Source organism: Ursus arctos, unplaced genomic scaffold (assembly GCF_023065955.2).
Source record: "Ursus arctos isolate Adak ecotype North America unplaced genomic scaffold, UrsArc2.0 scaffold_8, whole genome shotgun sequence".
Classification (NCBI taxonomy): Eukaryota; Metazoa; Chordata; class Mammalia; order Carnivora; family Ursidae; genus Ursus; species Ursus arctos.
Genome location: NW_026623100.1, coordinates 66,623,560 through 66,651,243, shown reverse-complemented (window position 1 = coordinate 66,651,243; position 27,684 = coordinate 66,623,560). Strand labels below are relative to the sequence as shown.

General features: G+C 57.8%; 1 protein-coding gene across 1 annotated transcript in view; it reads right to left on the bottom strand.

Annotated features, from left to right (window-relative positions):
* Positions 1–27,684, bottom strand: part of ADCY3 (adenylate cyclase 3) — a 77,604-nt gene that overhangs the window by 15,392 nt on the left and 34,528 nt on the right. The window contains exons 3-8 of the mRNA XM_026519999.4: positions 24,910–25,059; positions 3,955–4,085; positions 3,285–3,396; positions 3,018–3,145; positions 1,803–1,961; positions 941–1,118 (exon numbers count right to left, since the gene is read on the bottom strand). Of these exons, the coding sequence (XP_026375784.1) occupies positions 941–1,118; positions 1,803–1,961; positions 3,018–3,145; positions 3,285–3,396; positions 3,955–4,085; positions 24,910–25,059 (858 nt within the window). The remainder of the gene's footprint in view (positions 1–940; positions 1,119–1,802; positions 1,962–3,017; positions 3,146–3,284; positions 3,397–3,954; positions 4,086–24,909; positions 25,060–27,684) is intronic.

Below are 27,684 nucleotides of genomic sequence, written 5' to 3'. Positions count from 1 at the left end.
CATGGAAGCCCTCCCTGAACAGTGGTTGTGATTAGAGTTAACGATGAATCTTTCATTTCTGTTTGATTTGCTAGTCATCACACACATTTTCTCGTAGGGAGGGGAGAAGGTGTGTAGTTCCCTTTTAAAACTTCCCCAGGGGTCACGTCTTCAGCCACAGCCCCTGAAGCCTCCCCAGACCAGCTCACACTCTGTTTTGCCGTTACCAGGCAAAGCCTCAGCCATGGGACGGTCTCAGACCGCACGCCATCCCCGAGAGCATCAGAATCCCTAGTCGCTCAACTCGCACGACTGGTGGGTTCCGCAGTACAAGGCTGCGAGGAGTAAGAGTTCCCGGGTTCAGCAGAGGGTGGCAGAGGGCTCCGGTCCTGTGGCGGCCCCTGGTAGCTCCTAACCAGAGAGCCCGTCAGGAGGCGGGTGGGGGGTGGGAGAAGCTGGGGCAGCCGCCCTGGGCATCGGGTCTGATGAGATGCAGGGAAGCGGCACAGAGGCGAGACCAGGGCAGGACGGCAGGACGCCTTCACTGCTTCCGTCCTGTTCTTTCTTCATCTCCCACCCAGCAAACCTTCCCCGCCTCGGTCCCCCTCCTCCGTGACCAAGCCAACCCCACTGCCTGCCCCCTGCATCCTCACCGGCTCTGGGAACTCTCTCCCTGGGTACCCCCCCCCCCGTCTCTCCCACGGCTCCAACTGTAGGGGGGCCTATGCCCCCACCAGCCACCATCCAGGGGTCACTGACATCTCCGGGGGCTTTCCCTCTGGCCACCTCAACGTCAACCTGCCGGAGCCACGCGCACTCCTTCCCCCAGATCCTGCTTCTCCACCCCCTGCCCCCGTGGTGCCCCCACCGGGGTGCCCCCCACGGCCCTGTCCACTCTTCTACCAGCCCTGCTTCTCGAACCCCCTTCCCGTGGCCTGTCCGGGGCGGGCGGGGGACTCACCGGGCCACCGAGGCCGTGCTGGGCGGCTGTCTTCTTCACCTCTGGCTTGGACGCGATGATGAGGTAGGTCTCGATGCCCTTCTCGTCCAGGTACTCACAGCGGCTGCCCCCGTCGCCCGGCTCCACATCGAACTCGCCCTTCAGGCAGTCCAGGGTGCTCTGGGAGATGTGCACACGCCTGCACGGTAGCGAGAGGCCGGGGCCCAGGGCCCGTCAGCAGGGGGCCGGCAGACCCCGGGGGAGGCCCCCCACCCCTTGGAGCCTCAGCGCTACGTCCATGAGGCAGGAAGGAGACGTTCTCAGGCTGCCCAGAGCCCTGAGGGGGATAAGGAAAGGGGGAAGCCTCCCTCGACTCTGTCATGAGGTCCTACCGCTGTGTGCTTTGCGGGTTCCTAGGGCAACACCTGCTGTCGGGGTAATAAACGCGTTTCTAGGGTGTCACCGCGGAGGGACAGAATCGTGACTGCCCCCGAGGGGCACTCCCTGAGCCGGGTGGGGAATGTGTGGCTCGTCGTCAGCCCGTCCACCCTGCTGGCCGGTTCTGCGGAAAAGCTCAGCCAGTTGGACAGGTGCGCTGTCACCGCAAGCCCCTGCCTCGGAGCCTGCTCCCCTGGCTCAGCGCCCTCCAGGAGCCCCCCCCCCCCCCACCGCCCCGTGTGGGCATGCGACCCCACGGTGGACAGAGGGGCGAGACAGCACCCCACCGCAGAGGCCCAGGCAGCCGGGCTCGGGCCCAGGGGGCAGTCCCCCCAAGGAGGAACGCTGCTCTGGGGGGTCTATCGTCTGAGCCACAGCCCCGAGGGGTGGACGGTGCCCTCCCTCGGCACCCGCACCTCCCCGCCAGGAAGGGACGCTTGCTCACCCGGGGATGCCTCCGGCCTCCATCTTGTTGGCCACAGTGACGTCGGTAGACCACACGTCGTACTGCCAGCGTTTCTGGCCCAGGACGCCCCCCAGCACGGTGCCCGTGTGCACCCCCACGCGCATGTCCACCCCAGTCTTCGTCTTCTCCCGCACGTACCTGCCAGGCACACAGGGAGGAGGCGGGCTCAGGCGTGGCCGCAGCAAGGTGGCCAACCCTCCGTGCCCCGTGGGAGGAGTTCTGCACATGCTTTCTTCCCCTCCAGGCCGAGGGGACCCCCCGGCACCCCACCGCTCTCGGCCTGCGCTTGAGCTGAGTAGCCTGTGGCTAGAGGTCCAGCGGGCCGGCCTGCGCCCGGACTCCGCATCACAGGCTCGTGGGACGGGGGTGCGGGCAGGAAACGGCAGAGTGAGGGCCGCTACCGCCCTGCGTCCACCTGTGCTGGGCACCGTGCCAGGGTCACGTGGTGAGGGAAGTGGAGGCGAGTGATCCTGAACTAGCCCCCCCGCCCCCACCCCAAGCACAGCATCTGCTTCTAGACCAGCATCGGAGGCGCTCTAACCCCGAAGATGGTCACAGTGCAGAACGGCCCTCGGGTGGCAAGGTGACCCCACCTGTCCCCCCATCCTGGTTGAGGGAAGAAGCCTCAGCAAGGAGCCCCCTTTCCTCCTGGGGCCTGATCGAGCCAGAGGCTCCCTGGTAGGGCCTCCAAGGTGTCTTTGGTGTGACAGCGACGGGGAGTGTGAGGAGAGAGGGCAATGTCCTCACAGCTCAGAGCAGTGGAGACTGGAGCCCTGGCCGGAGCCCAGAGCGGAGGGTTCCAGTCCCACACTGCCACATACAGACTTTCTGACCAGAGATGGGCCTGGAGGCTCACAGTGAGAAAACACTGAGAGAAGGAATGGAGACCTGGGGGGCGGGGGGATCCAAACGAATGTGAGGGGTGTGACAGACTTCACCATGACTGTCACTTCTCCAGAAAGCCACAGCGGATGGAGGCTGGGCCCCTGGAGGCCATGGAAGGCTTACAGCCCCTCAGCGATGAGGAAGGGGAGTCATGGCCCCACTTCCCAGAACTGGGGCTGAGCCGCCTGCTGACCAACGACAACACCCACATGACGTGGAGGCCTGGGGTGCGCTGGGCCCTCACGACAGACCACGGAAGGCCTGCCTCTCCTGTGGTCCAGTGTCCCCCACCCAGAGCCCCCCACTCACGAGATGGCCTCCACCATGGCGAGCCCCATGAGGATGGAGCAGACGGCGTGGTCCTCCCGGTAGTCGGGCAGGCCGCAGATGCAGTAGTAACAGTCGCCTAGGATCTTAATCCGCAGCTGGTGGTATTTCTGAAAGGACCGGGTGTGGGGGTGGCTCTGAGTCTCTCCTTGACACGGGGGGAGGAAACCAGGCGAGCCAGGGAGGGCCAGGCCCACGCCCCGACGGCGGCCCCCGACCCCGAAAGCCGAGCGAGGCCCGGGTACTCACGGCTGCCAGCTTGTCGAAGCGGGCAAAGAGCTCGTTGAGCAGCTTCACGAGCTCCTGGGCACTGCAGGCAGAAGACAGCTGGGTGAAGCCCACGATGTCCGCAAAGAGGATGCTGCGAGAGGAGGGAGGGCCGCGGCTGTGAGGCTCCAGGCAGCGTGCCTGGCTCCCTGGCCAGCTCCTGCTCCCGACCACGGGCAGCCAGGATCCCGGCGGGGTGGGTCTTTACTCAGGCCCCAAAGCAGTGAGACCCAGGCACTTCCAGGGTGAATTCGGGGCTCTGAGGTTTAGCTTATCTTTGTGGGCCCCTCCTCTACGGGGCCTCCTTCCCCCATGCTGTCTGCTCCTGGCCCCAGGATGAACCCACCCCTCCTGAAAGGAGCATGGCTGTTAGCCCCAGTGCTGGCCCTGAATGGCTGGGTGGCCTCCTGGATGTCACCTCCCCGCCCTGGGTGATGTCTGTATGATGATGGGGCCAGACCACACAGCCCAGATGTCTCAGCCCCCACATCGGTCTGCGACACCGCTCCTGCAGGGGCTGAGGCTCACACAGAGGGGATGGCCCGGCTTCTAGTCCTGGGGGAAGACTCTGGAACGCCACAGAGCACAGCCGACCCCACAAAGCCCGGCCCCCATCCTGCGCTCGGAGCCTGGGGGCTGCGGGCCAGCGCACCTGACGTTCTCGTGCCGGTACATGTACATGGTGTTGAACTGCTGCTGGTCCTTCTGGCTCTCGTCCTTCTTCATGTCCTTCAGCATCTCGTCAGCCACGTGCTTGGGCAGGATGGAGAGCATAAGGTTCTCCTGGGAGGAGGAGGACAGGGTTAGTGGGGAGGCAGGGTCCGGCCTGTACCTTTCTAGGGGCAGGTTCAGATACCTCCGGCGACAGACGTCAGCCAGAGCTAGCTGACCTTCTGCCCGGGCCTTCCAGCACGGACCCCACGTCGGGAAGCAGCCAGAGGCCCACAGCAGCAGCTTCCTGTGACGGAGCATCTTCAGGGCCCTGACGAGAGTCAGACACCCATGAAGAAACCCACGCTTGGGTCTGCACCTCCAGAGCACCTCCCGGCCACAGGGAAGGTGACAGTGCCTACAGGGGTCTCTTCTCTTCTAGCTCCTGTACTGGGAGCCCCCAGCCCCACCCTGCACAGATCATTCAAGAATCCTGACTCAGCACGAGTGAAGACCTACTACGTGCCAGGCAGCACACTGGGTACATCCTGGTTCACCGTGACTGAAGACCTACTACGTGCCAGGTAGCATGCTGGGTACCAATGCTACCAAAGGAGTGAGTCTCTGCCCTCGGAGGGGTGAGGGTCTCCTGGGGGGACAGGTAAGCATGCCCACTGCAGTGCAGTTTAGCAAGTGCCAAGTCAAGTGAGGGACAGCAGGGGAGTAAGAAAGAAGGGTGCCAGAATCAGCCAAGTGTGTTGGGGGCAATCAGGAGGACTTCCTGGAAGTGAGGCTTGAAGACTGAGATGCTAAGAACATCTTGTCCAAGGGAGCTGCATAGACAAGGCACAGAGACCTCAGGACCCCAGGTTCGGGGACCTGCAGGTCTTTCAGCGGAGGCAGAAACGGGAAACTGCAGCTCCAGAGGTAGGTCGGCGGGCGGGGGGTCAGCGCACTGCCACCTGCCGGCCGAATCCCGCTGCTGCCTGTTTGCACAAATGAAGTCCTGCTGGTGCCCAGCCATGCTCACTTGTTTACGTGTCATCTATGGCTGTCTTCTCCCCACAACAGCAGCGCTGAGTTGTTGTGACAGAGAACATATGGCCTGCAAAACTGAAAGGGCTCTTCTGGCCCTTTCCAGAAAACGTCTGCTGACCCCCGTTTTGCACCATGAAGGGCCTCGTGTGCCAGGCAGGGAACGGGGCGCTCCTTCCCGAAAACTGCAGAGAAGGACCAGAGCAGAGGGGGTGACACGGCAGGGCGGGGCAGGGTGACCAGTTAGCCGTCATCCGAGCAGAGTGGGGCTTGGGGGCTGCTTGCACCATGCAGGCAGGACAGGCCCGAGGCTTGGGCCTCTGGATATGAAGTAAGGAACAGAGACGCAGAGAGACATGAGGGGACAGACAGGGCTGGTTTGGGATGTGCGGCAGGCAGACGCTGAGCCGGCTTGGGGGCTGGGCCTGCAGCGCGGGTCCAGCTGAGCAGCGGGGAGACGGGGCAGGCGACACCCCCGGGAGCAGGTGAAGCCAGACAGAGAAGCCTAGGCAGGGCGCCGCGTCAGCAAGGGCGCACTGCCCTGTGCCCCGAGCTGGGAGGCAGGTGAGGACGGGTCTGGTGAAGGCCGGTGGGGAGAAGCTCGAGGTTGCAGCTGAGGTTTGCGGGGCTAAGAGAAGTGTGGCCACGGTGAGGCTAAGCCGAGGCCTGCGGGGCGATGCCGCAAGAGCTGAGGTCAGCTCAGGAGAAGTGCGGGTGGGAGGCGGGTAACAGGAGGGGACGGAGAGGCGCAGCTGGGTCTGGCCCCTGTGGTGGGGTGCTTCTGAGGGACCACAGAGGTCGGCTGACGGACAGAGCGGACACGGAGAGAGGGACGCAGGAGGTCCAGGAGTACTGCGTCTAGCCTGCCTGGGAGCCACCTGGGTGCAGGGGTGGCCGGAAAACCAGGGCTGCTGCCTGGTCCTCAGTGCCTGGGGTTACCGCACACAGAGAAACAGTCTGTGGGACGCCAGCCGGGGGGGTACAGGAGTAGGGGACCTCACCTCCCACGAAGGGCCTGGGAGGGTGAGGGGCCCCCACTGGCTCTTACTCTCTGCTATGTTCAGTGTTAAGGCCAGAGGACTCAGCTCTGGGTTTTAAACACACCTTCTCTGGGGCAGGAGAACCAAGGTGTGGAGGTTCCGCTCCTCTGCTCTGGGCGAGGCCCCCAAGGGTCCGGGCCCGTGCTCCCCCCATCAGGCAGAGGGCTGGGGCCTCACCCGCTCTGGGAGAAGACAGCTCTGCTGTAGGGGCAGCCCCTTCCCTTCTGCTCCCACGACCGTCTGCAGGCCAGAGCCACCCCCCACCCCGGCTCGCCCACCGCACCACAGGACGGCCCCTCTCACCTGGCGCTCCTTCTTGTGGCGAGTCACACTGCCATGACCAGGCAGGTGTCCCTCAGCCCGGCGTGCCTGGCACTGGCTCTAGCCCGAAGCACCAAGGCGGTTACCGTTATTCTCCCATTTGCACAGCTGTGTGGCTCTCACTGCCAACAACCCCGCGAGGGGCACCATCGCAGAGGAATGAGAGGCCAAGACCACCCCGGTGTGCCGTGGCCCCCCGAGCCCAGGAGGTAGCACGGGGCACAGCCCGTCGGGTGCTCTGGGACCCTGGTGCTCAGCACACCCGTGCCCCCCGCCAGCGTGTGGTGAGGGGCCTTCTGACACCGAACTAAGCCCGTGCAGGAGCAAGTGCTGGGCCTGGGAAGCACAGGAGCCACTAGGAGGGTTTTCCAGATGAGCCCGAGCCCTGGGGTCCTGCCGGCTCTCAGGGCGGCCTAGGGGGAGAGCTGCTGGAGTCCGGCCGGGAGAAGGCCGCCAGTGCAGGGGCAGGAAGGCAGGCAGGCAGGGACAGGAGGGTGCGGCCGTAAAGAGCCTGGGCTCTGGGCCCCACGGCCTAGCTCAGACCCCTGCCCCGCCGCCGACTCACTGTGTGACACCAGGCAGCTGCTAACTGCCCCGTGCCTTGGTTTCCTCGTTGGTAAAGCAGGAGGACGAAGTGACTCCTCACTGTAGGGCGCTAAGAACAGTGCCTGCATACAGCAGGTGCTCAATATTGCTGCAGCTGGTCTGTCACCTGAGAAGGGTTTCTGAGGGTTTGGGGACAGCACGTGCCTCAGGAAGACAAGGCCTAAACTTCCTTTGGGCTTCGAAGCTGGCCACAGGTTTATTATAGGTTAAGAACCCCAGTGGGGTGTCCAGGGTGAGGAGAAAGTCCTTGGGGTCACTCGGCCAGGCCCAGGAACTCTGTCTGGTCCGGGCACAATGATGAAGGGGAGACAGATGGGTCCCGCCTTCCTTCCATGCATGTCTCAGCCTTGCTATCCCTCTGTCCCTCCATCCCCTCCCTGACCCCGTCACACGTGCATGCAGGTGCTTGCTAAGGGGAGGAGGAGGTAAATGTGTGAGGACTGGGCAGAGGCCGCCAGCCTGAGGAAGAGGGCACTCGGGTGTGTGCGCAGGGAGGGGATGAGTGACACCGAGGATTAGGAAAGTCGCAGTGCTGTGCTGGGCTCCCAGCCAACCGGCCTATGCAGCCCCAGTGGCCAGCACCCACATGGTCAGGCCTTTCCTGCGTGCTCAGACCCCACCTCAGAGCCCTGCCCTTCCAGAAGAGCCTCTCTGGGTTCCATGGGAACCAATCCAGTCCTGTGAGGTGCCCCGTGCCCCGGACCACAGCTCCAATTTCCCTGAAAACACAGCCAGGCCTCTTCAGGGGTACAGGGCCACCCACAGCAGCTGAGGGATGTGGCTTGGTCTCCCCAGCAGAGAAGCAGAGCCCACTCTTCCTAAAATAGCGACTACTATATGTTTCGGGAGTCATACGAATGTTCCAAGCCTCTGACCCATTAATGGCTCTTCTGGGAATTTTTCCAACAGAAATAATCCAAGAGAAGTAAAAAAAAAAAAAAATACAAACCAGAAGAACTTCAATGCAACATCACTCACGCTGTGGAAAAGACAAGAAGGCCCAAATGCCCAGCAAGTGGCTCATCCAATTGGGACACATCCTTCGGACGAACCTCAGAAACGACCATAATGACAAGTGCCATGATGAGAACACGACCAAAGAGAAAAGGACCCAACACCGCATCCTGAGAACGGGACGGCAGACCCACGCGTGCCCTGGAATCACGGCAGAAGAGTACGTGCGAGAGAGAACAGGGTAACCTGACCTGGCGAATGGGGTCCAGAGAAAACGGGAAAACTGCTATATGGTTATGCTGCTGCTTTTTAAACGTACTTTTTAAACCGGAAATAAACACAAAACTTCCTGTTGCCGCCAGCTGTGACCCTGACCCCAGCTTGGCTGTAATGACCAGATTTCTTAGAAAGGGAAGGGCCCTCCGTGCAAGTCCACTGGGCTCTCTCTGGACTCCCACGTCCACCTGGATGGAAGCTGAGAAAGGAGACGGAGGGCCAGGTTCGAAGCCAGGAGGGGACCCCCGCCCCACAGCACAAGGGGGAGGTGGCAGGGGTCCTCTCAGGGAGCCAAGGGACAGAACTATCGCCCTGAGCTGGTTTCTTTCTGTAGTTCTCAAATATCGCCTCTCACCAGGCAAACGAACACTACTGACCAGTTTCAACACTGTCCCTCTTCTTCCTCATCCGCCCTCTGTTCTCCTGTATGGGTAATACGCCTCCATCCTGCAGGTAACCAGCCAAGGCGCGGAGGGGGTAAGCGGCTGATCCCAGGTTCCCCAGAGTCAGCGACGGATCCAGAACTAGAACCCAGGGCTCCTGGACCGAAAGAACGGGTGGGATTTTTTCACCAAAGGATGTGCTTTTCACACACGGATTCTCTCATCCACATTGGACGCTGTTCTGCAAATGTGAAGGAACACGAAGTGCCCAAATCCTCCCTGGTAAGGACCTGACGATGCTGCTCTAGAAGCCCCCGTGAGGACCCTCGCAGTGGGCCCACCCACTGGGACCCTTTCGGTGCCGCCCCAGGGCTTACGGAGTTGAGCGGGGACATCCGGCTGCTCCTGACGTGGGTCCTCCCTGCAGAAGCGGACGCAGCCGAGACCTCTGTGGGTGCCTGGGCACGTGGCCCAGCAGCAGACCAGACCACCTTTGGACCTCAGGGAGGCCAGGCCAGGGCTAGTGGCAGCTGCGGGCATTCCTTCTGATGGGTGCTACTGAGGGAGACCCCTGGCTCTCCAGCTCAGACCCTGGGCAGGCCACGGTGACCTCCCTCAGCCTCCGTACCCCCTCCTCACAGGCTGAGGGGAGGAGAAAGGGGCCAATGCTGTGAGGCCCGGTCTCCCTGACGGGCAGTGGACCCTGAATGTAACCAACAGGGCCAAACGTGAGGGCTCGGCGATGCTGAGTCACCCCAAAGCGGTGACAGAGGCCAGCTGTGGTGGCCCCAGCAGGCCTCCCCCACGGCACACGGGCAGCGTGAGGCCGCCCAACCGCCCGCAAGGGGCCCAGGATGGTTACTACGGGAATCGTGGCATCATTCGACACTGCAACTTGGGGGAGCAGAAATCGGTGGTGAGTCCCTCCCCGGACATCTGGGGTCAGGGAGGTCCCTGGTTCCACTGAGCCCAGCCCTCGGGACCTCGGGCCCCACAGTCCAGTCTGGCCCTGGGAGCGGCAGCCTCAGCCTCAGCCGAGGCTGGTTCCTCATGAGGCCCAGATGCCCTCAGGGGACTCGTGACCACGTTAAGGTTTGGAAGCGCCCCTTTAGGAGCATTCGAGGAGGACTGTCCCAAGGAAACAGTTCCCCTAGCCCCTCATCCGGAGAGACCACAGGGCCAGGAGCCTGAGGCCAGGCATCAGAGGCGGGCCGAGGGGCTGGGAACCCACCCCGTGGAGTGCGGGCTCCGCAGCCGCACGGAGCAACCTTCCAGCCTGAGGCTGTGTGGAAAAGGGATGGCGCCTGCTCCGGAGGTTGCCACGAGAGGAAGCCAGTGAGGGAAGGCTTTGGAACAGACTGCTGCTTCTGGACCGGAAAAATGTCCTAGGAGTCCAAGCAGTTCAAACAGAGAATGTGCTGCCCTGAGAGCTAGTGAGCTCCGCCCCGGATGCTGCGTGAGGAGGCTACAGGAGGGGGTCAACCACAGGATGGGAGCCTGGCTCAGGGCACGGGGACCGGCCAGACTCGCCAAGCCGAGGCCCGGGGCCCTGCCATACGGGTCCACGCAGAGAGATGGAGAAGGTGGGGAAGCTGCCTCACGTGGTCTCTCCCCAGTCCTGCAGGGCTTTGATGGCTAGCCTAAAAATACACGCACACCAAGTCAAGGCCTCGACCCTCTCTGGGAAAAGAACCAAATGAGGCAAAAGAAAGAACAAGCCCTGAAAATTTCTAGCAGGCTTTCTGGATAGACCAAAAAAGCAATGCAGATCTGGGGGAGAAGAACCAGAGGCCCGCCCTGGGTGCTGTGCAGAGGTGGGGTGGGGGCGGGGACCGGCTGGGGTGCAGGTGTGTCTGGGGCACTGTGCAGAGGTGGGGCGGGGTTGGGGAACCGGCTGGGGTGCAGCGTGTGTCCTGGGCCCGGGTAGGGATCTGTAAACAGGTATTCCCCGCACTGCTCAGGCGGGCCATGAGCCCCTGACCAGGGCAGGCTGTCCGCGGGGCCTCCACCAGGCTCTGGGAAGGAATCAGTCAAGCCCCCTTCTCAGCAGTGACTCAGGCCAGGCCTCGCCTTTGTGCGGGCTGGGGACCGAGACAGAAGCAGGAGGCCCGCGCTACTCCAGGGGCCCTGACGAGGCTTTCAGGAGTTAATTACAGCACAGCGGCCAGCAGGGATTTGGAGACAGGAGCTCGGCTGATGAGAAGCTAGGTTTCTACAACATCCTTGTAAAGGGGCGGAGGGAGGGAGGGAGGGACGGAGACCTAACATGGAGAGAGCAATCAGCAGTGCCCAGGTAGCTGGGTGCTGTGTGTGGCGTCCGCACGAAGCAAGCACATAGTGTTTGCATGCCGTGTCCTTGTGCATGCCCGAGTGTGTCCTCTGTACGTACCGTACGTACACACACACACACACACAGTCACTACAACCCATCACAGGCTGTGAGCAGATGCACAGCTGTCCACAAACACATCTGATTTCTCCAGATTCTTGGAGCTTCCAGGCCACTTAAAAGCCAAAAAAAGGTCAATGGACCCCAACAGATGCCCATCCTGGCCTGACCAGCTGAGCAGAAGAGGAAGCAGAAGGAAGGAAACGAGGAGCAGGAGAACCTGCCCCACTGGCCCCGGGAGGTCAGGGCCCACACAGCTCCCCTCTCCCTGACGAGAGGGCAAAGGGCCACGACACGTGAAATCGGGACGCTCCCGTGCTGCCATGTGCCTGGGCCGGGCAGCTACCGTTTAGACGAGAGACCCGCACAGGCTGCCCCATCTGAAGACATGGTCACCACCTCACTCAAAGAACAGTCACCCGGCATCTCTGCAAGTCCCCAAGCTAAATGCGGGGAAGGTCAAGGGTAAACAGTCCTCCCAAGAGCTCCGACGGCCAGGGCGCTCAGGTCCCCTGGGAGTGACTGGTATCACGGGGCAGAAGCGCTTTGCTGTCTTCAGCTAAGGGCTGTGGACATTCACAGGGAGCTCAAAGACCGGCATCTCTTTAAACCACACCTTCCAATGTGAAAACAGGCTCCGAGCCAGCATCCCCAGAGTCTCTTAAGTTTTCTACTCGCGAAGGAAGCAGGGCATGGGGGGAGGGGAGCCAGGCTAACAAGTCACCACCAGGTCGTATCTCTGCGACAGTGCAGAAATCACACAGACCCAGGGGCAGCCCAGAACTCGGACCCTGCTAGTGGGGGAGAGGGGACACTTGCCTGGACTCCTGTGTGGTCTCCAGAGACAGGGGCCACCGTGCGGGCCAAGGGGACTGCCATCTCAGCAGACCGCCCTTCGGGCCCAAAGACGGCCACGTGTGCGGTGTCTGCAGCCGTCACCTAGTGCGGTCGGCACAGAGCAGGTGCTCCTTGGAGGTCTGGCGAGATAACGAGCTGTCAACTAGGAGCTGCGGCCCAAGGGGCAAACCATCACTCTCTAGAAGAGCACTGTTAGAACTTTCTGCAGTCAAGCAAATGCTCTGTTCTGTGCTGTCCTGCGTGGTAGCCACGAGCCACCTGTGGCTACTGGGCACCGGAGACGTGGCTGGCACCACAGAGGCACTGATTTTTAATTTCTAAATTTTTTTTTTTTTAAAGATTTTATTTATTTATTTGACAGAGATAGAGACAGCCAGTGAGAGAGGGAATACAAGCAGGGGGAGCGGGAGAGGAAGAAGCAGGCTCATAGCTGAAGAGCCTGATGCGGGGCTCGATCCCATAACGCCGGGATCACGCCCTGAGCCAAAGGCAGGCGCTTAACCGCTGTGCCACCCAGGCGCCCCTAATTTCTAAATTTTAATTAATTTAAGTGTCCGGCGCCACACAGGACTAGCGGCGGCCGTATCGGATGGCGCAGCTCTAGAACACCGTAGCGAGCGAGGGCAGCTCTCGGGCCCCCCAGGGTGACAGAGCCGCTGCCTGGAGAAGGACGCCAAGGCCACATCTGCGATCAGCGGGAGCAAAACCACGGGCTTCAGTCCTTGCTCAGCCCACCCCAGGTGTGAAGGTTCTAGTAGGTTTGACAGACCAGCTCTCCACCTGTGAGGTTTGGTTTCCCTCCCTTTGCCTCCTCCCAGTGGAGCAGTAAATCTCACCAGTGCTTTTCCCAAATGCAGCTCCCACCTTCCTTTCCTCTCCAGGCCTCTGCTCGGCCCCACGCCAGTTCTGGCTGGGCCCCCGACCCCAGTCCCTCCCACTCGAGGGATGAGCGACGGGAGCTCCGGGGAGGACCCTGTCCACCCCGTGTCCCTCTCCACCTCCCCGCTCAGCCCTTGCTAACCCACCTCTGCCCTTCCATGTGGATCAGGACTCCGTTCTCCCCAGCGTGCACCAGTCAGCACCCCCCTCTTCTTGAAAAGCCACCCAAGAATTGACATCCCTCATGTTATAAATCCAGCTCGGAACACATTTCTCCGAGCCCCCTGTGACCCGGGCTCTGTGCCACAGGCTCTACCTTGAGCTCGCAGACTGCTTTCTTGCTGCAGGTGGAAGGGAGCCAGAGAACGGCAGGGTCCCAGGCGTGCCCCGGCCAGATCCTCTGGTTCTCCGGTCCGGGCGCTTCTGCCAATCTGGGCGCGTCGCGTCACCTTCCCAAGCACGCAGGCCAGGACCCAGAGAGAGGAGCTGGCTGACATGCCGAGGCGGTCACTGCAGAAACTGACATTTGTACAGGGAGCTTCTCCCTTTGGGCCCCTTCTGACAGGCTTCCGGAAGGCCCTGAGAGCCCCTGGTGCAGGTGGGACTCACGCACCCGGTAGCAAAATCACCTGCTACTGTCTCTGAGGAGAAGGGGTAAGTGTTCCCCAGGAGCCGTCTGGTTACCAACTTTCGCTGGACTCCCCAGCTTGAGGCCCTGGCCTACAGGGCCCACCATCCTCACCCCGGGAGGGGCCCTCAGGAGCGTGCAAACGCAGGCCTGCCCTGCCAGACACGCAGGTAGTGCACAGGAGGAGATGTGTCCCATCAGCTCTCCTCCTGGATGTCCGTGAGACAGACTCTCCACTCCCGTGCCTCTCACCAGCGCTCCCTTCCAACTTCCTCCTGCCCAAATCCTGACAGCCATCACGACTCCCCGCTCTCCCACCTCCCGTGCCACTCAGCAGCGACTCCTGTCGGCTCTGCCTTCAAAAAACACCCAGAATCACTCTCATCATCTCCATCCTGGTCTGAACCACTATCCTCTGACCCGAAAATTGCTGCGTCACTTCAAATCGGTCTCCCCGCTTCCACTGCTGTCTCTTCTCCACCAGCAGCCAGACTGATCCTTTTAAAACCTACAACCCTCCAATGCCCCCCATCTCCCTCAGGGGAAAAGTCTGGTCCTTACAAGGCCCCTCCACCTCCCTGCCTCACCTCCCACCCCTCTTCCCCTCACTTCTCCTCCACCTGCACCCACTGCCATGATGATGTCATGTGAACATACCTCAGGGCCTTGGCACTTACTGCACCCTCTCCCTAAACACCGCATGGCTCACACCCTGTCTTCCTGCGTCTGCTCAAATCTCACTTTATCCGAAAGCCCTCTCTGGCCACATGATATTAAAAGGCAACCTCCCTCCACTCTAGGCAATTCGTACGCTCCATCCCCTGCTTTGCCCGCCACCTCCCTACCTGCTAATAGCATATGCTGGCTTGTGTAATCTGTGTCCCCCACCGGAATCTGTTCTGCATCCCTCGTGCTGAGAATGATGCCCACGATTTTTGTGGGATAAGTGCTCTTAGACCTTTTAACAGTCTTATTCCATTCCCACTTCACAAAGAAATGGGCTCCGAGGGCATAAGGAACTGGCTCAAGGTCATGTGGCAGGTAAGAGGCTGGTGAGGATGTGAATGCAAGTCTGACTCTTGAACCCCGTGTTGTCATATCTTTCCGTTTTCCAAGACAGTCAGAGATACAAGTTTTTATAGAGAATGCCCCAATTTTTCAGTATTAGAAATGTTTCAAACTCCAGGCAGGTCAAACGAAGCAGATCCCCACAGCCCAGACTCGGTCCAGAGTCCACACCTGAGCTCCTAGGACACAGAGCGGAACAGGAGCCCCTGCCCAGGGGGAGGACACGCCAGCTCTTCGCTGGGTTTGCGGTGAGGCTTCAAGGAGATAATCCAGTAAAAACGCAGCCCAGGGCCCGACACAAAGTAACTGTCCGATGAGCTACCCCTGACGGAACAAAACACCAGTCCTCTGGCCAGAGAGAGGGCGGGACAACCACCCCGGCCACACTGGTCATGGACAGCAGACGCTAAAACCAGAGATACGCGGGCTGCGGGGGGATGTGGCTCTGACTCCCCTCCCCGCCGCCGCCCAGGGCCCAGCAGGGCCACCACTCGGAAGCCACACATCCCAGACACAGTCCTGTCACCGCCACCAGTGCCTGGGGCCACCTGACATGGCAGACGCCCTCCCAATGCCAGGAGCCCTCCAAGGCTTTGGAACAACCTGTCCTCTGTGGGCTCATCGCTCGCGTTATCTCAGATGTGGATTTGTTCCGCTAAATCCTGAAACGTCAGAATGAAGAACATTTTGTGAAATCCAAGAGGTGGGGGCTGGAACCCACAGAAACATGAATTCCTGCTTCACACCACGGGGAATTCGCCTTCTGGCTTTTCTCAAACCAAGACACACTCGGGGCTAAAATGAAACTTAAAAATATCAGATACATTCGCGATTGGGTCTGTGAAGAAGTGCAGAGAGCAAGTACATTTCGAGGCTGATGTCGGGGTGCGGGGTCCTCTGCTGCTGTCCCACGAGGGGTCTGTCCCACCCACACCAGGGGCTGACGGCACACCAGCCTGGCCCCAGGCCACCGCGAGGAGCTGTTGCGGTGCAAGGGGCCACGTTCCTCCTGCCCCACACCTGCCTCCTCTCCCCAGGAGCTCCCCGGGAGGCAGGTCCCCAGCCCCAATCTCGCTGTTGCCATGACAAGAAAAGGCACTTTAAGGATGGACACCAGAAGCCCGGCCCCAGGGCAAGAGGTAGCTGGACTCTCTCCATGTGTCCTTCTCGCTCTGTGTCTGTGTGTCTCTCTCTCCTGCCCCGACTTCCCTCTCCCCCACCAACCTCTCGTGAGAACAGGGCGCAGGGGTGAGACTACTCTCCACCTGACCCTCAGAGCCAGGGCGTGGACAGAGGTCAGCGAGGAGGGCCATTCAGAAAGGCAAGAAACAGCTGAGCTTATGAAATGACAGCACTCCAGAGTCCCCAGCTCTGGGGCTCCCAGGACAGAAGTCCGTGACTCTCATGGTAAATGGGTGGTTCTTCCCTCCAAGACCTCAAGGGCAGAAGGTCACCCACCCGGGGAAAGACTCCAGCATGAAGAAGAAATGCCATCCCCTGGTCACGGTGACCCTGGGTGTTGGGTTTAAGCAGAAGGAAAGGCAGAGAGAAGGGGCTGCTCTGTCCTGCACATCCCCCCAGGGGCTACACGGAAAACCACCCAGCGTCCCCCTGCACCACGCTCCCCAGGGTGACCCAGACGAAGATGACCTGGCCCACTGGCCCTCACTGAGGCCGGTGGATGCTTCTCTGACCTGGAATCAACCCTGCACAGTCAGCCCTGGGCTCTCCCTCCTCACCTCTGACAGGTGGGGCCCGGGGGCAGCCCTCCCTTTTCTGACTACGGACAGGCCACCCGTCTAATTGAACGTGGTCTAAAGGAAGTGCCGGCCGCTGCCGCATCCTGTCGTCCCTCCATCCTCCCCGGCACCCTCCTTCACTCATGCCCCACTCCCTGGGAAGTTCATTCTGAGTGCGAGATCCAGAGGAGCTCCGAATTCTTGTGACAGGTACGTGCCGGCAGATTTCCTGTCGGCCTGCTGTTACCAGGCTGCAGGTGGGGCACTTAGCAACCCTCGAGGTCCCCACCTACACCCTGGATTATGGCCACATGGGAATACAGAAAAACAACTCCAGTTCGCCAGTCCTCTGGGCTCCCTGCTCTACCCGAACAGGCCCCTGGAGCTGGGGAGAGGCCCCAAGTCCACCTGATGGCCCCGTGTCACAGGCAGATGCCACGGACGGCCTATAGAGCAAGGCGCTCAGCAGAGCCGAAGTGCCCCGTGCCTGCCGGGGCCACGGTCCCGGAGCCTCAGCTCCCCAATGACCTCAGAGCAGTCAGGCCTGCAGACTGGAATCAGGGGGGCTGTGGCAGCCGGGCAACCAGAATCTGAGACCTCTACCCCACTTCCTTTCACTACGCAGACGTGCCCACCTTGGTGACAAAGTGGAAGGGGAAGCCTGCGCGCCAAGGCCCAGGGCTGCTTTGCACCTTCCCGGGGACGAGGGCAGGTGGCCCACCTGTCAGGATCACCTGCCGTTATCAGCAGGAGGTGGGTCATCTTCAGGAAGGAGACTACAACCTCCCAGGTGACAGGGGCAAGGAAAACAGAACCAGAGGATCTGGGATGGGATCCCCTCAGCCTGTCTGGGGAAGGGGAGGAGGCTCAGAGAGGACACCGTCCGCTGGAGGCCGCCCAGCCGCCAGGGCAGGCCCTCCCCTCGGCGCACATGTCACTTCCTCCCCAGGCAGCTGAGAAAACAAGATAAATACGAGCCGACAAAACACAAAGTGAGACACGAACCTTGTTGTAACTAAATTCTGAAATGAAGCCTCCTCTACAAAGGATATACTGAGCATTTTTTTAATTGGGAATTTTTTACAAAGCCATTAAACACTGTGAGTGGCCACGGCGGCACTGACCTCAAACAGCCCCTCACATGGGAGCCACATCCAAACCTTCTAGGACTTTCTGCAGCCCTTTCTAGCATTTTCACATCTATGATCTCATTTTTATTCTCACCAGAGGTCCTCACAGGAGGACAGTGAAATGGGATTGCTGACCTCTCTCCTCCTGTCTGTACTCAGCCGACCTTCCCCAGGACGTCAAGTCAGCCCTGCTGCCCAGGGAGGGGGGGAGCTGGGTCTCATCCTGTGGCCCCTCCTCCAGCCAGTGTCCCCAGGGCGGGCGCCAGGGCGACAGCAGGTAATAGCACAAAAGGGCTTCACAGTGTTTAGACTCATCTCAGTGTTCTTACTTCAAGTGATTTCCAAACAACGCCATGCCAATGGCATTACCTTTAATCTCACTTTTGCAGAAAACTGAAGACCAGACAGGCAGAGTGCCAACAGTGAGAAGGTGGGAAAGCCGGGTCTCGCTGTCCCCCAGAAAATGCTGGAGGACGTGATGGACGCAAATCCCAGGTCCCAGCTCACCAGCGGGGCTGGCCTCTGGTGCAGGCTTCAGACCCTGGTGTTGGTCCCAGGGACAGGCGCGCACAGGACAGTGGGGGTGTGCAAGGACCTCAGGCCTCGGGCGAGGAAAGGAACCTTAACCTCGGGACAGCCCGGAGCTCACAGTGGCCTTACTGTACAGTTTTCAAGATCAGGCTTGGGTGTGGGGTTTTCTTCTGGCGTGACGAACACGTTTTGGAACCAGAGGTGGTACCACATAATGTCGGGAAGGTACTCAACGGCACCCTTTCATACACGACATTGTAAGAATTTCGCCTCCACCAAAGGAAAAAGAAAAAAAAATAAAAAGCAAACATGGAAAATTCTAAAACCTTTTCTAGCTGACAACATAATTTATCATGTTGTAGCTTTTAAAGTCATTTTTAAAAGAAACACCCAAACGATGGGAAGTTTGGGTGGTCTTTTCTATACTCCTATCCAGATTTTCATCCAACACCAACAGTCCGATGGGAGCCAGCCCAGGCGCCTCCTGGGAGCGGGCACCATGCGAAACAGACTCCACGTGCGGCGTCCACAGTAACCCCGTGACGCAGCCTCCACGCTCGAGGATCTGGTTCCGAGCTGCTATTCTTAACAGCCATCTACAAGAATAAGGTGTCACTTCTGTAATCAGGACAACGTGGTGAGGACACTCAAAACAGAGGAGGAAAAAAAGGCTTGCAGGAATCATCCTCCATCCGTGTTTCTTTATACTTGTCTGCGTTTACCAAAGACTGTACAACGTGTGCTAAAAACACAAACGAGAAAACCTCTCCCGAAACCTCAGTCTACCTGGCTGTGACCCGAACCAAGTGAGGAAGCAGCAGGACGCAGCTCACAAGACGCTACGCCCTCCACGGGGCCTCTTCCCTGCCCTGGGGTTTTCCCACAGCCATTTCTGGAGGAGCTGCAGGGGTGCCAGCTCAAAGACGCATTTTCTCAATAAACAAGGGACACTTAACTGTCTAAGTGTGTCCTCGTTCATTGCTGGGAGGGGTGTAAATTCTTTGCACCTCTCGGAGAGAGAATTCGGTGACACTTCTCAACAACGCACATGCCTGGTTTCTCAAATAATGAGCCTACTACCGAGACCTACCACGTGACCCAGCGAGTCTACGTCCGGGTGTACACCCCAAAGAACCGTAAGCAGAGAGTCAAACAGGTCCCTGTCCCCCCGTGTTCACAGCAGCACGATTCACCGCAGCTGGGAGGTGGAGACAACCCAGGGGCATCCACGAGTGGGTAAACAAGTGTGGCATCTACAGGCAACAGGATATTCCTGCTCCTTGAAAAGGAAGGAAGTCCCGCCACGTGCGACACCACGGGGGAGCTCTGGAGACAGTGCGCGAGGTACGTACGAGAAGCCAGTCGCAGAAGGATGTGATTGCACGGACGTGAGGTTCTGAGGAAAGGTAAGCTCGTAGAGACAAAGTAGGATGGTGGCGGCCAGGGCCAGGGGAAAGGAGGATGGGGGCTGGTGTCTCATGGCCACAGAGTTTCAGCCTGAGATGAGGAGAAAGTCCTGGACGTGAATAGCGGTGAAGGCTGCACACAACACAGGGACTTAATGCCACTGAACCGCGCACTCAGGCGCCCAGTTAACTAAACGTAACTTCTCGATCACGGAACACAATACGGTCGTCAACAAGGATGAGGCAATGCAAGGTTGCCTTAGAACCCTCTCAAAGACAGCTGGTGAAAGATCTGGGGCGGGAGAGGGGGTGTACTCCTTGCATGTGTGTGCGAAGTCTGTGGCCCAGATTGGGAAGTAACTGGAATCCTGAAAGGGTGCACAAGACATGACGGTGGCGGTCTGAGGGACGGCAAAGCGGATGGCCATGCAGGGAACCTTACTTTCCACGATATAACCTTTTTCACACCTTCGTAATTTTCTACCATGTACACTGCGAGCTACTTAAAAATTAGCTTTAAGACACTGAGGAGAAAGTCCAACATTTACCTCTTGCTATTATAGAGGAGCTTACACCAGAACAACACTTGAGCCAAGACCAACCACAGACGATGGATAAGACAGCTATCTGAAGACCGTGGGAAACCCGGCAGGGAGCTAGGACGAGAAGGGACAAGGTCTCTGAGGGCAGGGAAACACAATTCAGTGAGCCCGACACACTCTGCCACTTTTTGCCTTTGAGGCCAGGGTTCAGAGGCCTGTCAGAGAGCAAGGGCTATAGGCTTTCAAGGGGCTGGAGAAACAAAGATTGGTGAGCAAGGATTCCAAGGCAGAGCAGAGGGCTGAGGTCCTGGAGAGAGGAGAGTCTTTCTCAACACACACCCCCTCGGTGCGTCTGCCGACCCCCGAGCTCCAGGAGGCGAGAGAGACCAAGAGCCCAAGCAGAAAGTGACAGCTGAGAGGCTAAACTCGAAGGGGAGTTTGGGCAGTCTCCTAGTGCTGGAAGTTCAGGGTCCCTCAAGAGGGGGACGAGCCTTTGAGTTAAAACCCCCGAAGGACTATTTCCGAAGAGGAGGCACAACAGAAACCAGCTCTGAGACTGAAACCCAGCCCTACGTCTTCTCAACCCCACACTGGATCAAGGGGAGCTGCAAGAGAAGTAAATCCTCTCCGGAGAGACACCGCTACAGAACCACTGCTGTTCTCCATACACGGTGTTCAGCATTTAATTTATCCAGCATTTAAAAAAAAAAAAAAAAGCCAGGATGCCACGAGATGGCAAAAATCAATAGGGAAAAATCAATAGGCAAAAATCAATAGGCAAAAATCAATAGGCAAAAATCAATAGGCAAAGATCAATAGGGAAAAGCAGACCCATTGGTAGATCAGATATTGCAGTTGTCAGAGCCTTTAAAATGTTTCAAATGTTCCAAAGAATAGATGACAAAATGGAGAACTTAACCAGAGAACTGGAATCTGTTTTTTTTTCTTTTTTTTAAATCAAGTGGAAACTCTAAGAAATGAAAAAAATACAATACGAAAATTAAGGATTCAACAGATGAGCTCGAGCATTGATTCAACAAAGCAGGTAAGAGGACCTGGAAGTTAGGTCAGGAAAAATATTCAGTTTGAAGGCCGGAAAGAAAAAAAAAAAAAAAGGAAGATTCAGGAAAAAAAAAAAGAGAGAGATTTATGGAACATGGTAAAAATGTCTAATAAGGACATCTAGAATCCTGGAAGGAAAGGACAGAATGAAGCAAAAAGATACTGGCTGAAAATTTCAAAACTGATGAAAGACATCAAGCCATCAATTCAAGAAACTCTTCAAACACCGGACAGACTAACCACAAAGAAGAGTGCTAAGCATATCACTGGGAAACTGCGGGCACCAAAGAGAAATTGTAAAAGCAACCAGAGGGGAAACTACACATTACTTTAAAAGGAGCAACCGTGTGTCTGACAGCTGACATTTCAACAAAAACAGAAGCCACAGGATCGCGGAATGACGCCTTCAAAGGGCTCAGAGTAAAGCAAAGCCAACCTAGAATTCTCCCTCCGACAAAAAGTGAATTTCAAAACTGAAAGCAAGATAAACACATTCCCAGGCAATTAGAAATGGAGAAAATTTACCACCAACTGACCTTCATGAAAAGAGACACCAAAGGGAATAAAGAAGATAGAAGCACAGAAATGAAGGAACAGAGAGCACCTGAGAGGGCAGAACGGGGCCAAGTGTGCGCACTGGCCGTTCGCTGTGGAAGACTGCGATAACACCGTCTTATGGGGCTTCAAATATACGTTGACTTAAAATACGTTACAATCACCCAAAAGTCTGGGGGAGGGGGAATTGAGCGTTGTGAGGTCCCTGCACTGCGACCAGAAAGGTAAAAGTACTAATTTGGGGTAGGTGCAAATGCATCATGATTGATACGTATTGACATTATTTCATTGCTGAAAAATTTTGATGCATTTTGCAAAATACATGTTGTCCTTAAGTGCGTCAAAATCAATAAAAAATGCAAGGTCAAAAATCGAGTTCCGACAGATTTCAAAGGACTGAAATTATACAGTGTACGTTCTCCGACTGCAGCAGATGTAAACTAAGAATCAACAATGAAAAGAGGACCTTAAGAATTCCCTGGATGTTTGCAAATTAATTAATGTCCTCTTAAATAGCCCGTGGACCGAAGATAGCTTGATGGAAATTAGAGCATGCCAAAATTTGTGGAAGAGAGCGAAAGCAAGCAATGAGGGAGATCCGTAACCTCAGGTGCATGTTTTAGAAAATAAAGATGCTAAAATTAGTTAAATTCCATCTCGAGAAGGTAAGAAAGAACATGATGTTAACCCTGAAGAGAGTAGAAGAAAATCAAAGTCAAAAGCAACAAATTACGGAAGTGTACAGAGAAAGCAACGAAAAGGTGGTTCACTGAAAAGGCTGAAACATGAATAACCCTCAGCAAGACAGATCAAGGACGAATAGAAAACAGAGGGCACAAACTACCGCTACCAGTAATGAAAAAGGAACATCGCTGCAAACCCCACAAAGATAAAAAGGAGGATAAACATGTCAAAAAATGTGACATATTTCTATGAAACAGGTAAGTTCCTGAAAAAACTTGTGTAAGTTCTAGAACTGACACAAAAACCCAAAAACCCTGTACTTGTGAAAGACGCTGAATCTCATAAAGAAAACAGAGCCACAGGGCTTCACGAGGGCGTCCTTCTAATCCTGTCAAGAACCCGTGTGCTCTTCAAGCTTTCTCAGGTGAGAAAAAGGAAACACCGCTCAAATTAGTTCCTAAGTCCAGCACAGGCACGGTGCCCAAACCTGCCAAGGATGTGGGAAGAAAGGAAAAATGCAAGCAGATCCCCTTCGCGGACACAGTCCCAAGAGTCCTAAGGAAAACACGAGCAGACCGGGGCGCCCGCTGGTCCTGGGAGGCTGCACAATTCCACCCCTCCTGCTGCTAACGGTGCTTTTCTCACGTCCAAAGGGATTCACTCACATGATCCCATTTTCGCCAAAAGTTTTATTCTCACGTACACATTACACATGGGGAAACTGAGGCCCAGAGAGGCGAAGGAGCTGGCCCAAGGTCACACTAGGGCTCTAGCTGGACGAGACAAATTCACTCCACGTGATGGATATTTACAGGCACCTGCGGTGTCCCAGCTCGGCCTGGGGATGTCCATCTGTGCCTCTCCTCCCTCCCCCCCCTCCACCTCCCTTCTGCCTCCCTGCACCTCTCACCCCTGTGGGCAGCGTCCCCTCTGCTGGGCAGGCAACACCGGGAGTGTGGCCCCGACAGGCTGCAGTGCCCCCTGGCTGCTCCGTGGCGCCCGGGAGTCCTGGAGCACACAGGAGGGGCCCTCTCGGCCAGGCCCCAGGCTGCCGACGCTGACCCTGCCCGGAGGGGGCATCGGAAAATGCCCGTGACTGCGTGGCCTGTGCACGGCAGCCGGATTATCGCCACGTCCGAGCTCTCCAGCTACGGAGCACCTCCAGCTGTGTCCCTCCCTGCGGGGAACCCTGCACGCCAAGGACCAACACTCCTGCTTTGCAGGCGAGGAAAGCGAGGCTGGGAGAGGTGGACCGCTTGTCTAAATTATCTGTGCAGAGAACAACAGACCCAGGGGAGACGCGGGACCTTCCCCCACCACACCAGGAGGCCCCCCACGAGCCCTGTGGGATGGGACTGAAGATGTCCTGGGTCATGCCAATTCTACGCGGTGAGACAGACAAGACTGACAGGGATGCTGAAAACTGCACAAGTATTTTCGGAAAAAAAGAACTCCTGACCTCGCTGAGTGGGGACACAAGCATTTTTTAACACAGAGAACCCAGAGCGATGCCCCCACAGTGGGAGAGATGAGACGCAACAAGAAACAAGACAGTATAAAAACCAGAAACGGGGAGCACCTTTCAAGAGACTCTATGAAGCCAGTAAAACAGATTCTTTACGTACATTCGAGCAGCAGCAGCAGCTCCTGGGTAACCAGAGGACACACGCATGGGGGAAGGAGACAAACACAATGAGCTGCGAAGCCTGAACCTGGCCCTTCGCAGCAACGGAGGCAGGGAAGATTCCCCTTCTAAAACCTGCCTTCTGAAGAAGCTGGGTCCGAGGCCCAACTCAGAAGCTTCGAGATCTCCTTGGTAAAGAGAAAACACAACCTCAAGACTCAGCAAATGACTGTGTGTGCCTTTGAAAAGCACCGTCTAGAGACGGTGATGCTGGCCAGTGGGGCTCCCGGTCAAGGCTTCCAGAGTGGCCCCCGAAACTATGGCTCTGTCCACACCTGAGTGGCAGGGTCTGTGAAAAGAGCAATTTCAGTGACTCCAGAGCCAAAAGCACCACCTGAACCCAAAAGGACATGGTTCCCAGCACAGAGAATCCTGTTTTCTCAACCTACTGAGCTTGTCTGTTGGGGGAAATAAACCTATGGATAACAGGAAGTTGGCGGATGTAATTTCTGCAGACCTTCGAAAAGCATTTGAGATGAATTCAGACCAGAAACTATTTAAAAGACTGAATCACATGAGAATCGGGCAGATCAGGCTGGAGTAAAGCCAGTGAACAGAGCGCGGGGACAGCAGGCACTTTTCTCTGTGGAAAAATGTAAACAGCGGGGTCCCCAGGGTTTGGGCTGGTTTTACTTCTTCATCAATGACTTAGAAGGAGCGTGAAAGAGACTTATTGCCCTGGGTGGAGGGGAGCAGGTGGGGGGCCTCACCAGGCAGGGCTACGGCTGGGCCCCCCACGGCCGCAGAGACCACAGTGCCGGGCCTGCTGCAGGTGCACAGAGCCAGTCCGCTGGAGAGCCAGAAAGGACGGCAGAGGAGGACGGGCCTGAAGTGATGCCCGCAGGAAAAAGCATTCAAAATACACAGAACTTTTTAGCCTGAGAGAGGAACACAGGGAGTCACTGGTGACTGCTTGGGTCAACGTCATTCTTCAAAAAGTTTTAAATTACAGTGAAAAAAAAACCACAAAAGACCCAGAAGGAGGGGAGGTTTAGGTCAAGCAGAGAGGAGGAGAGAGGAGGGAGCTTCCAGTGAGAGAAGCTCCCTGAAGTCAGGAGGAGCCCTCTGAGGGCGAGAAGCCCGGGAGGCAGCCAACACCTGACCCTGGCAGTGAACTCCAAAGCCGGGGGGCCGCACACAGGGCCCCCCCGCCCCCCGGCCCCCGACGGCCCCGACAGAGGCTCACCTGCTGCTGGCTCTGCTCCTCCAGGTTCATCTTCACCTCCAGCGACTGGCGGGCCTCCAGGAAGGCCTTGCGGTGCTTGCGGTCCGCCATGTAGTAGGACATGACGCCCACGGCGACGGCGCACAGGTAGAGGGAGACGTTCGCCAGGATCTGTGCCCCGAGGAGAGAAAAGGACAGTGATGAAGGCACACGCGCCGGAGAAGGGGTGGGGGGCAGGCGGGAACGAAAATCAAACCCCAAGCTGCCCGGTGTCCAGCGAGGGCCCCAGCGAGCCTCCGTCCTCCACGGGGTATTTAGGTCCCTGGAGCAGACCCGGCCCCCCTTGCCACGGGCGGGTGAGGCCCGGGCCCGGGAGGCTGGTGGAGGGGCTGTTCTCCCCTCCTACCTCACACCACAGCTAAACTGGCCAATGCCATTCACCTGTGTGGCCGAGTCGTCCCCCTGCTACCCCATTCATTCATTCATTCATTCACTCACTCACTCACTCGTTCACCCACCACTTCCTGAGGACCTGCTAGGTGCCCTCGCTGCTGTGCTGATGAGCGGGGCAGGAGAGTACTAACCCAGCTCCGCTAGCCAGGAGCACGGGATCCTGTAAGCTGCAGGTCGTACGGAAGGTCACAGGGGACGTGCAGCAGTCCTGGGCTGCCCCGCAGTCATCACGTAACCTCACGTGCGGTGCTACAGGCGTGTAGGTGGCTGGGATTCCCACGCCCCCCTCAGCCAACCCCACCTGCCAGGACCAGAAGCAGGTCCCACGAGGAAGCTACAGGAAGGGGAGAGGGCGGCTGTGGGATCAGACCCCTGTTCCACAAGCTCGGTATGTCGGCACAAAGACCTTGCTGGGCATTGAGCCTGTTCCTCCATTCTTGGCCCCCTGAGGGCTCCCACTGGTGTCTGGGGGCCCCGGCCCGCTTCCACAGGCTGCTGGGACCACTGACCCGACCACCTCCTGCCATAGGTCACCTTGGACATGGACCCGAACATCCAAACCACATCTGATTTCCTGGTGCTTGGTGCTAACGGCCGCAGTCTCTGACCCTGACTGGGTCCCATCTGGGGCTGGACCAGGTTCTAGCTCCTCCCGCTTCTCCAAAGACACTTACCAGGACCGGCTCCCTCGAGGCCCATTTCCAGGCCGGCTCACACCCTCCTCACCGCGCTTCCCTGAGGTCCCGCCAGGGGAGGGCGGACCCCTTCTGTGAGGGGTGTGGTTTTGAGGCAGAAGTTTGTGGGTAGAGAGGTGGACACTCTTTATTTCTGGCCCTACGGAAAGAAAATGTTCTCCTAGCGAAGTATTATGTTTTCTGAATAGGTGCAAAGTTCAGGGAAGTCCATTTTAGATTTTTGAACGAGATGGTTTAATAGACAATAAGAGGTGATTTTCTGGGGACTCCTGGTTACGCCACATTCCTATCTGTTTCATCAGGGCTGATCAGTGCTGACCCTGAGGACCTGCCACCCCCAGCAGAAAGTTCCTGCAGGCCTGGCACTCAGCAAAGGCCATCCGTTAGTAGGGGAGGTGCGTCCTGACACTGGTCATCAGATGCAGATTTCGCAAGCTCCGGCAACCAACACCTCATGTGTTCTTGGGTCTGGGCAACCCCGATCCCCTACACCATTCATGCCGCAAGTGGATGACTTCAAAATCCGTGGGCTGTCTCTTGCCTTCCGCTCGGGTATGATAGGCCATTGCCACCCGAGCAGCCAGGTCAGTATCAGGGCACTTATTAACTACCTGATAGTCCAAAGAGCTGCCAATTTATGTCGAGTCAAAGCAAATCACACAGACCACGCTGAGTCTGAAAGCCAGTCTTGGCCTGAGGTCCGGAAGCTTCTACCAGCCCAGAGGCCACCTCCTTTTGGGGACTATATAGCCTTGGAAATCTGCCCAGCCCCAAGTTCATGGTGTAGGAAGCCGGTCAACCAAGGTCAGGCTGTACCTCACGCATCCTCACTGAGCAGTCACACTTCACCAAAGCCCACGCGGGATCCAGATACAGCAGCGTCACCAAGGCCGAGGGTCTCTGGCCTGATGGGGCTCTGGGTCCTTGAGGTCAAGGGAGTCGCATGTCTGGGCCCCATACCTGCCAGTACCCACAACTCCAAACCAGAGGCTCCAGACAAGGCAAGCTGCCCTGGGGCCACAGGCCCATCTCTGGCCCTGAGCACAACCAGCCTGGTCTGCCACATGGGGCCAGGGACAGAGCTTCACGCTCAGGGGTCTCCTTGCCTGGCAGCAGGCCCTACCTGACCACCTGGAGGGGTGAAGGGAACAGACTCTGTAAAGTGTACAGTGCTGAGACTGTGTCAAGATTACTGCTGTCATGACCCATCGGGGGCCCGCGGAAGGAAACCACACCTGTGCTGCAGACAGAGAGCAACCATAGTGGGAAAGCTTCAGACCAACCCCCACCCCCACCCAAGACGGCTATCCAAGGAGAAGAACAGGATTCAGGTTCGGCTCGCACCTGCAGACCATTTATAGGGGGCGGCACTCCCTTCCTTGAACCGTGCCTTCCCCTTGTAGGTGCAGAACACAAGTATAGGAGGCGGCCTGGCCTGTGACGCTGTCCCTCGCTGGATGGGCAACCTGCTAGGTCAAGTAACTTCTTTGAGCCCCTGCTTCACCAGCTATGAGCTGAGGGGTGGGCTAACTCCTCTCGAAAGTCCCTGCAGCCCTGACCCCGTCTGGCCCTCGTCAAACCTCACTTTGGAGGGCGAAGGTTGGGCCTGGAGAGGACCCACTCGGAAAGGCTGGAGGAAAGGCAAGGA